This window comes from Chiloscyllium plagiosum, chromosome 30 (genome assembly GCF_004010195.1).
Source record: "Chiloscyllium plagiosum isolate BGI_BamShark_2017 chromosome 30, ASM401019v2, whole genome shotgun sequence".
Lineage (NCBI taxonomy): Eukaryota > Metazoa > Chordata > Chondrichthyes > Orectolobiformes > Hemiscylliidae > Chiloscyllium > Chiloscyllium plagiosum.
The window spans coordinates 38,788,051-38,797,785 of NC_057739.1; the positions used below are offsets into that span (position 1 = coordinate 38,788,051).

At 47.9% G+C, this 9,735-nt stretch overlaps 1 protein-coding gene across 4 annotated transcripts in view; it reads left to right on the forward strand.

Moving 5' to 3' along the window:
• Positions 1-9,194, forward strand: part of LOC122564935 (ral guanine nucleotide dissociation stimulator-like) — a 187,921-nt gene extending 178,727 nt beyond the window's left edge. For 3 of the 4 annotated variants that reach the window (XM_043720431.1, XM_043720430.1, XM_043720429.1), the window contains exons 12-18: positions 11-43; positions 2,222-2,343; positions 3,393-3,488; positions 4,621-4,819; positions 5,656-5,901; positions 6,662-6,776; positions 8,942-9,194. In XM_043720431.1, the coding sequence (XP_043576366.1) occupies positions 11-43; positions 2,222-2,343; positions 3,393-3,488; positions 4,621-4,819; positions 5,656-5,901; positions 6,662-6,776; positions 8,942-9,117 (987 nt within the window). In that variant the 3' untranslated portion in view covers positions 9,118-9,194. The remainder of the gene's footprint in view (positions 1-10; positions 44-2,221; positions 2,344-3,392; positions 3,489-4,620; positions 4,820-5,655; positions 5,902-6,661; positions 6,777-8,941) is intronic. The other variant, XM_043720432.1, reaches the window with a different exon arrangement.
• The last annotated feature ends 541 nt before the right edge of the window (positions 9,195-9,735 follow it).

Below are 9,735 nucleotides of genomic sequence, written 5' to 3' on the forward strand. Positions count from 1 at the left end.
TAATTCACAGGGAGGCTTGATCAACTTTGAGAAAAGGAGAAAGGTATGTGATTTAACAGCCTGGTTCATCGTTAAGCAGTCAGTTCCAAAATACTCCATTCGTCAAAATATTAACCCTGTCTAAAACACTGCTTCAGGCCCGACTGGAGGTCTTGTGTCCAGCTCTGAGCAACACACTTTAGGAAGGAGGTGAAGACTTTAGCTCGGGTGCAGAAAAGATTCACAAGGAAATGGTTTAAGAGGTTTGAGCTATAGGGAGAGGCTGGATTGGCTGGGGCTGTTTTCCCTGGAGTGTCGGAGGCTGAGGGCTAACCTTTACAGAGGTTTATAAAATCATGAGGGGCATGGATAGGGTAAATAGACAAGGTCTTTTCCCTGGTGCATGTGTGCAGGATGAGCTGCCAGAGGAAGTGGTGGAGGCTGGTACAATTACAACATTTAAAAGGCATCTGAATGGGTATATGAACAGGAAGGGTTTAGGGGGATATGGGCCAAATGCTGGCAAATGGGACTAGATTAATTGAGGATATCTAGTCGGCATGGACAGGTTGGACTGATGGGTCTGATTCCGTGCTGTTCGTCTCCGTGACTCTGAGGAGTTGCCGTTACGTGGAGAGGTTGGGTGCAGGAGAAGAGAAGGTGGAGAGGAGATTTGTGAGAGATCTTTCAAAGTCATGAGGGGTCAGCCCCCAGAGAGGGAGCAACTGTTCCCATTTGGGGGAAGGACTGAGAACCAGAAGGAGCCCAATTTCAAGTAACTGGCAAAAGAAGCGTTGGCGACAGAGGCAACACATTATCACTCAGTGAGAGGTTAGGATCTGGAGTGAGAGTGTGGCAGAGTCAGGATCAACTTTTCCAAAAAGCAACAGGAAAATGATCTGAAAACCAAAACAAAAAATTGCAAGGCTGTGGGGAAAAGAAGTGGGATTGAATGAATTGCTTTCTTCAAGGGCTGACACTGACAGGATAGGCCGAATGGCATCCTTCTGTGCTGTAATTGTTCTATGATTTGGTGCAGGCCCGAGGAGCCAAATGGCCTCCTCTTGTACCTAACCTGTTTGGTCATATTCAGTGCAGATTGTACAGGTTATGAATGAGGTAGTCATATTACTAACTCACACTGACCACTCCCGTCATGGACACTGAGGCAAGAAGACGCTCAGCAGAGCTGACATCTCACGGTCTCTTAGAGTCATAGAGTTACAGCGATGTTTAGCACGGAAACAGACCCTTCGGTCCAACCCGTCCATGCTGACCAGATATCTCAACTCAATCTAGTCCCACCTGCCAGCACCCGGCTCATATCCCTCCAAACCCTTCCTATTCATATACCCATCCAGATGCCTCTTAAATGTTGCAATTGTACCAGCCTCCACCACATCCTCTGGCAGCTCATTCCACACACCCACCATCCTCTGCGTGAAAGCGTTGCCCCTTAGGTCTCTTTTATATCTTTCCCCTCTCACCCTAAACCTATGCCCTCTAGTTCTGGACTCCCCCACCCCAGGGAAAAGACTTTGCCTATTTACCCTATCCATGCCCTTCATAATTTTTGTAAACCTCTTATAAGGTCACCCCTTCTTGCTGGTCCTCCAAACTGCCCACAAGCAGAACAGGGCCTATGGGAACTTTCAGTCATCACAGAGCAGTCCCTGAGCTTAAAATAGGATGTTAAAAGCTGAGATCAGAGCAGTTCTACACAGAGGCCTGGAGACTGAGAGAATACACCGGAGGTTGGGGATAGGAGGGAAGATCAAATCGACGCAGTTCCATTTGGAAAGGCTGTGGAGAATGCTGCACTCCAACCCCCTACCTCGTGTCACTGGTTAGGAGTCAGTCTCCGGCTTTGTAAGGATGAGTGCAGAGGACCTGACTGAACGTTCCACCTCTCCTCACCACCTTTTCTCCCGTGAATCTTTCCCCTTCACTATCTCCTCGGTCTCCTTTTGAAAGTTACTGTTGAAGGTGCCCATACTGACATTTCCTCAGCACCCCCCTGCACTCCGGGGTTAAATGTTCATGGGCTCGGTGGATAAAGACCTCATGGAACAGGAAGAGGCCATTCGGCCCCTCGAGCCTGCCTCCGCCATTCAGTGAGATGGTGGCCGGTCTGATTGTCCTCTTGTCCATTTTCCTGCCCTCTCCCTTTAATCCTTGATTCCTCGACTGGTCGGGGATCTATCTGCCTCGGCCTTAAATGGACGTGTGTCTTTTTTGGCAGGAGTTTGAAGTGATCGCCCAGATTAAGTTGTTGCAGTCCGCCTGCAACAATTACTCCTTCACACCGGATCATCGGTTTGTGGAGTGGTTTCGAAATATCGAGCAACTGACCGAAGCTGAAAGGTAAGGGACCGCTCAGGCAAAGGGGAGGGGTTGGTTTGTGCTGGTTTCCATGCCCCCCGCCCCCTGAGAGGGAAGAGCCGAGAGGTTCAGCTGATGAACACACCACACACACCACTGTCCCTCGGTTCTGGCCGGGACTGACCTGGCCAAGATAGTACACCAGCCGCGTTTTAATTCATTTGCTGGTTGAGGGCGACACTGGCTGAGCCAGCATTTATTACCCATTCCTAATTGCCCAGAGGGCAATTAATGAGTCAACCACGTTGCTGTGGGTCTGGAGTCACATGTAGGCCAGACCATATAAAGATGGCAGTTTCCTTCCCTAAAGTGATCCAGGTGGGCTTTTCTAACAATCGACTCATGGTCACATTAGATTATTAATTCAATTTTTTTTTAATTAAATTTGAATTCAACCAAATGCTCAGGTGGAATTTGAACTCTGGTCCCAGAACACGACCTCTGTCTCGAGATTAACAGTCCAGTGATAATACCTCCAAGCCATCACTTCCCTTTATGCTGATTGGTCTCCCATGCTGGAGAGGCACTGTGTGACCAAATGGTCATTACCACCTCAAAGAGGAATGTCCTGGGAAGGTCCCCCTGAGCCCAGTCTCTCCCCCTTTGCCAACGGGTCGTGCCCCAGGAAAGACTTAAGGCAGCCACTTCAAACCGGCCTCTGGATGACACACGCAGTGTTACAGACCTGCCCTCCTCCGAGAAACGGTTCTAGATCAGAACAGCAGGGTCTCGAATGGGTACGGAGACAGACCTACGGAGCAGTCTGGGTTAAAAGTGAATGGCAGAGCAGGTTCGAGGGGCTGAATGGCCTCCTCTTTTGTTGCTGGGTCTCAGTAAAGGGTGCCTGACCTGTAACATTGGTCTCATACTTTCCTAGACCGATGCATGTTTCCCTTGGTGTGTCCGTAGTATTTGGGGGAGGGGGTTTTGTAAGGATCGGCTGAATAAGATTAACAGATGGACGAAGCTCGCTGGTTTCTGAGCTGCCCCACTCAGGAAATATAACAACGTTCTCATTTTTCTCGTTCCAGTTACAACCTCTCGTGTGAAATTGAGCCTCTGGCTGAGTCAGCGAGCAACACTCTGAAAGCAAAAAAGAACTCTGGCATCATCAAGCGGTGGACCGAGTGAGTGCCATTTGCTGGGGTGCCTTCATTGCTGACATAGGAAGGCCCTTCAGCCCATCGGGCCTGTGTTTGCTCTTCAGATGAGCTATTCTGTTAGTCCGCGCTCCTATCTGTTTCCCCCACAGCCCAGCAACTCCAACCCCCAACTCACTCCCATTTTTATCCAATCCCTTCAGAAAGTTACTGGATAGATTGAAGCCATAGGGACAGTTTTACCGGGGTGGAAGAAGGCTGAGAGGGGATTTGACAGAGTGGATAGGGAGAAGCTGTTCCTGTTCATAAAAGGAACAGGAACAAAAACATGTCGATTTAACATGATGTGCACAAAGAGCAAGGTTAATGTGAGCACTCTGGCTAAGTGCCAGTCTCCTGCCATTTCCCCTGAACACTTGCACCTGTTTAAATAATCATTTAGTGCCTCAGTTAAACCTGCCTCTGGGATATTTTCATGCAGACCCTAACTCCTTGCTGTTCTCTCTCTCACATCACATTGGCTGCTTTTGTAATGACTCTCTAATGAGTGGGCACCATTTCTTCCCGTCTTCTCTATCCAGAACATCGGTGATTTTAAAAGCTTCTGTCAGATTTCCTGTTGGTCTTCTCTCCTCGGAAAACAGATGCAACTTCCTCCAATCTATCCTCCGAATTAAAGTTTCTCGTCCCATCTTATGACCCTCCTCCCCATTGTGTTCACATCTTTGCTGTAATGTGGAGACTAACGCTGGACACAGTACTCCAGCTGAAGACGAACTCGTGTCGTAAACAAATCCATCATAACTCCCTTAATCTTGGACCCTGTGCCCCTGTTAATAAAGCTGAGGATACTGTCTGTTTTATTGACAGCTCTCTCCACCCATCAATGATCCATGCACCTCTACACCCTTGGACAGCAGAGATTTGTTACTTCCTAGCTGTAGAGTAAGTTGTGGTACTTCGGTGGAAAGTGAGTCAGCATTTTATACATGCATTAAAATGGAAATTGGGAAAAGACTGATTCACAGCTTCACAATATCACACAAAGTACCGACTGCTCCTTGGTAGGGCTCCTCATTTGAGTAAGGATGAGGTTTTTGGAGACGGGTGTACCGATTGATCTAATTCCTTGCTGTTTCCTTCTTGTTGACACCAACAGCAGGCAAACCCCGACGGCCGACACTCCGAGCCCAGGCGCCCAGTCTCGATCTTGTGAGCAGCTGAAGTACGGACCGTACCTGGGTGGTGGGGACACGGCAGACTCCGTTAGCGTTACCTCTGCTGGCTCCAGCAACTCCGACGCGGAAGAAATCAACGTCAGCTTCATCTCGGAATCGCCAGATTCCCAGGAGAAGAAGGTTAGGGAGGCGGTTGTGTGTTGCATCCAAACGGTGAAATCCCGACCCCTGATTCCGAGGCCCGGTGTAGGTGCTGGGGAAGGCTGAGCATAAAGCAGTGGCCTCTCCCTGTCGTTGTAAGGTTTAAACACCACACTGTTTACACTGGCACAGAAAGGCCTGTACGTGTGGGCTCAAAGACACCTGCTCTCATTGTTGGATTCAAGTCCAAGTGCTGTCCTGTCTGCTGTTTGATCCGTCTCTTTAAGACCATAAGATGTAGGAGCAAGAGTAAGGCCATTCAGCCCATTGAATCCGTTCAGTGGGATCATGACCAATCCGATGATCCTCACGACCCTTGACTCCCTTACTGATTGAAAATCTCTCTATCTCAGCCTGGACTAAACCGAACATGCCAACCTCGACAGCCCTTCTCCTGTTCAAGGTCCGACCAGTACTTGGTTTGCCCGTTCTGGAGATAGTTCCCTCATGGAGCTCCCATGGGACAACAGTGTTTACGTTACACCACTGGGACAAAACACACACACATGAAATAAATAAAAATAACTTGTTTGGAATTGACTTGTTGGCGTTGACCAACGTTGGGTTTTGGTTAACACCAGTAAACCACAGGGATACCAGTGGCAATGCAGGGGCCACAAGTTAAGGTTCACTGTAAAGCACTGACCAATAGGTTGATCACCTTATTTTGTTCCCTTATAACGCCCTTTGTACTGACCCTTGGACAGCAACAGTGCCAGCAAGGGACTGTGCTCCAAGGCAAGGCAGACCGGCCGAGCTCGCTACCTGTTTGTCCCTGAGGCAAACTTTATTATTTTTTAAAAATTTTCTTTTAGTTCTGGGAATCAACGTCGCTGTCCTCATTGGACACATCCGGAATCGGCTCAGGGTCAAGCAGTGCATCCTCATCCTCGGTCTCCTCCACTCCTATAACGTCCTCCAGAACACACAAACGCTCTGTCTCGGGAATATCCAGCTACTCCACACTATCTCTGCCACTTTATAACCAGCAGGTGGACGACTGCTGTATCATCCGGGTCAGCCTGGACGTTGACAATGGGAACATGTACAAGAGCATCTTGGTGAGTGTCCTGTCTGTGCTCAGGGCCCAGAACTCTCCTCTAGTATTTAATGGCAGAACAGCTGATGTGGAATGGGGCTGGGAGCTGGGCTTGTTGCTGGGGAATGGGGCTGGGAGCTGGGCTTGTTGCTGGGGGATGGGGGTGCTTTCATGAATTGCCATGTTGGGATTTCAATTCGCGTTCCCCACAGCGTGGGCCTGCTAGGATAACTAGTCCAGAAACACTGCAACTACTCAACCATCTCCTCAAAAGAAAGTATGTGTGAGGGTGGGATTCTGTGCGTGCACATGTATCTGTGAGAGCACCACTGTATGTGCCCCTGTGATGTATGTCGGCATGTATGTGTGTGTGTCTGTGTGCATACACCTGTGTGTCTGTAGGTGCCCCTATGTGTATCTGTAGTCTGTGTGCATGCTCATGTGGTCTATTTGTGTGTATGTATGGGTGTGTGCGTGTGCCTTGTGTGTGTGTGCCTGCCTGTACGTTTATGTATCTCTGTGTCTGTGCCTCTGTGTGTGTCTGCCTCTGTATGCGTGTGTATGTTTCTGTGCCTCTGCGTGTGCACGTGCACCTGCGTGTGTCTGCCTGTACGTATGCACACACAAGTGTGGTGGGGTAGCAGGTAATGAGGGATTAGAAGAGAAGGAACATTGGGTCCTCCATGCACCCAGAGCTTGTATATTCCCGTTACTGAGTAAGCCTACACCAGGTTCTGTAGCTACAGCTTGAAAGGGTTAAAACTCTCTTTCATTTTCCCCAGGTGACGAGCCAGGATAAAACACCTGTCGTCATTCGAAAGGCTATGGCCAAGCACAATTTGGATGGGGATAGGCCTGAGGAATACGAGCTGGTGCAGATCATCGCTGAGGACAGGGGTATGTAATGTGGGCACAAGCACGTGGGCATACAGAGGACAGTACCACCATTCCGTGTTGTCCAACAGCACCTTGTGACATTCTTTCTCGTACGGGAAAAGAGCTGCCTGCACAACACTCAGCAATTACTATGTGCCTCTTGTAATCTAGTATCCAGGAAATTACAGCCAATCAAATTGGCTCCCCAGCATGGGTACAGCTTTTAAACTTGCATGTGAACCATCCATTTATGGGGTTGCCTATTACAATCCCATCAGTTCCTGGGGGTTTCTTCATGTGACTCCATTAGATTATAAAGAATAGGAGCAGAAGTGGTCCATTCAACCCATCAAGTCTGTTCTGCCATTCAGTGACTGAACCGAACCCTCTTCCTGCCTTTCCCGTGGAAGCCTTGACTCATGATCCCCTCCATGATCCAGCTGCAGATTGACACAGCTCCATTGTCTTGATGCACGGCCTTTCCACACCTACCAGAGAATAAAATAACTCATTGTCTTCTTGGATAGTGCTTGACTGTGGCCATTGTTCCTCTCTTGTACCTGGTGAAGAGAAATGTTCAAAGAGCATGTTAAAGACAAAATGGGTCCCAGTAATGTTACACGCAGTGGTGTCAAACCAGTCCTGGAGGGTTGCCACACCCTGTCCATTGACAAAACACATTCTGTTGCTGCAAAGGTTACCAGAGGCATTTGAAGTTTGTTTATGCTTCTCTCAAAGGCCATTTCACAGGAGAGCGGACATTTCTCGCGATAATGCAATTTTCCTAATTTCCTGTGTCCTGGCAGCTAGCTTCCCAAACTGTCTTGACTTGTGACTCAGGTGGCGTGTGTGAAAATGAGGGATTCAGTTTCCCTGTGGGCATTGTAGGTGGGGGCAGCAGTCAGGGTTAAATTCGGGGTAAAGTCATAGAGTCCGTGCAGCATGGGACTGGCCCTTCAGCCCACGCTGGTCCATGCCGACCTAAATGTCTGACCCTGTTTCCCTGCACTTGGCCCATATCCTTCTAATCCTTTCCTATCCATGTATTTGTCCAAATGCCTTTTAAATGTTGATAATGTATCCACCTCAACCACTTCCACTGGCAGCTCATTCCATATGCATTCCAGCCTCTGTGTAAAAACATTGCCCCTCAGGTTCCCTTTTATTTTTTCCCCTCGGATGCCCTCTAGTCCTGAATTCCCCAACCTTGGGGAAAAAGACTGAGTGCATTCACCCTATCCATGCCTCGCATGATCTTACACACTTCTATAAGCTCCCCCCTCAGTCTCCTACACTCTAGCTTGTCCAACGCCTCCCTCTAACTTAGACGCTTGGTCCTGGTAACATCCCTGTAAATTTCTTCTGCACTCTTTCCAGTTTAATAGCATCCTTCCTGTAGCAAGATGACCAGAACTGGACGCAACACTCCAAGTGGAGTATTGGAGTAAAGTCTCTGAAACAACAAGAGAAGTTGCTGGAGAAACTCAGCAGGTCTGGCAGTATCTGTGGGGAGAGAAAGCAGAGTTAACATTCCAAATCTGGTGGCTCTTTATCAGCAGTTATCTCTGCTTTCTCTCTCCTGAGAGACCTGCTGAGTTTCTCCTGCAATTTCTTCTTTTTGTTTCCGATCTCCTCTGGTTTATTTTTGTTTTATTATCGTAGCGTCTCTGCAATTAGCCTTCGCTGATTCCCAGAGCAGCAGAGAGTAAAATCAACCTGGGCTCCACTCACTAGCCCCCCTATCCCCCCACCGCACCCCTGTCAACCGCTGACCCCTGCATGTAGGCGGGTGAAAGTGTCACCACCGAATTAAAAAAGCGAAACGCTGCAGACGCTGGAATTCGGAAATAAAAATGGAAAGTATTGGAGAAAACAAGAGGGTCCCTTGTGGAGGGGGAGATCGAGTTAATGTTTTGAGTCCAGTGCGATCAGGTGTGTTGACTGTGTTTCTCTCTCCTCCAGATGCTGCCAGACCTGTAGAGTTTCTCCAGCACTCTCTTCTTAATAAGAGATTAGCACGTGAATAACTCAACCAGCTGTCCATACTCTCACACTCACTGAGGACTCACATTGAATGAGATGGTCAAGCAAGACTTTAGTCAAAATACAGCAGCTTTGGCTGAAGTCGAGGGGTAGGTGATGATGGAATTCAGGGAATTTAACGCCCTTTTCTCATTCCATTACAGAATTGAAAATCCCTGACAACGCGAATGTATTTTATGCTATGAATTCATCCGTCAACTATGACTTTATGCTGAAGAAAAGGGGCCACCCAAAAGCAGGCAAAACGAAGCACGTTTCCAGTTCGACGCTTCCCAGAATGAAGCAAAAGGGACTGAAGATTACAAAAAGTATTTTCTGACTCCTCTGAGCTGGGCTGACTCCCTGTGTTCACTGGATTCACCAAAACTTTATATATATATATTATATATATATATATATATATATATATATATATATATAAAAAAAATCAGTGTTACAATTAAATGTGCAATATTGTCTCTGACTGTGACTGCCAGAAATGTCAAACTACAGGCACTTATTCAGTCCTATTGAAGACATGGAAAGGCACTACACTAGAATGGATTGAGTTTGACCGGGGTCTCCCTATCATGGGCAGTTCCATCATTTGGCAGGAGAGAATGGCATGAGAGAACGGTCACATATCCAGTAAAGTAACTTTGAACAAACCGATCACGGGGACTGGTAGTGTGAAACAGAAAGGATTATATGCGTGATGGAGGGATATGTCACAGGAGCACTGGCACTTCAATGAAGATGGGAAGCATTGCCCCTGAGTGCCTGCAAAGTGGATTGGTTTGTCCAGAGGTTATTGAAGTTGGTATAGAACGCTGAACCTGTCATTGTAACATAGAAACTTTGCTATGCCCCAATTCCTAGCTCTGGAGGCAGCTCACCTATTACCCGCACTTGTACAGTAACTTGCCCTGAAATTCTGAGGAGAGAGAAAGAAAACGAT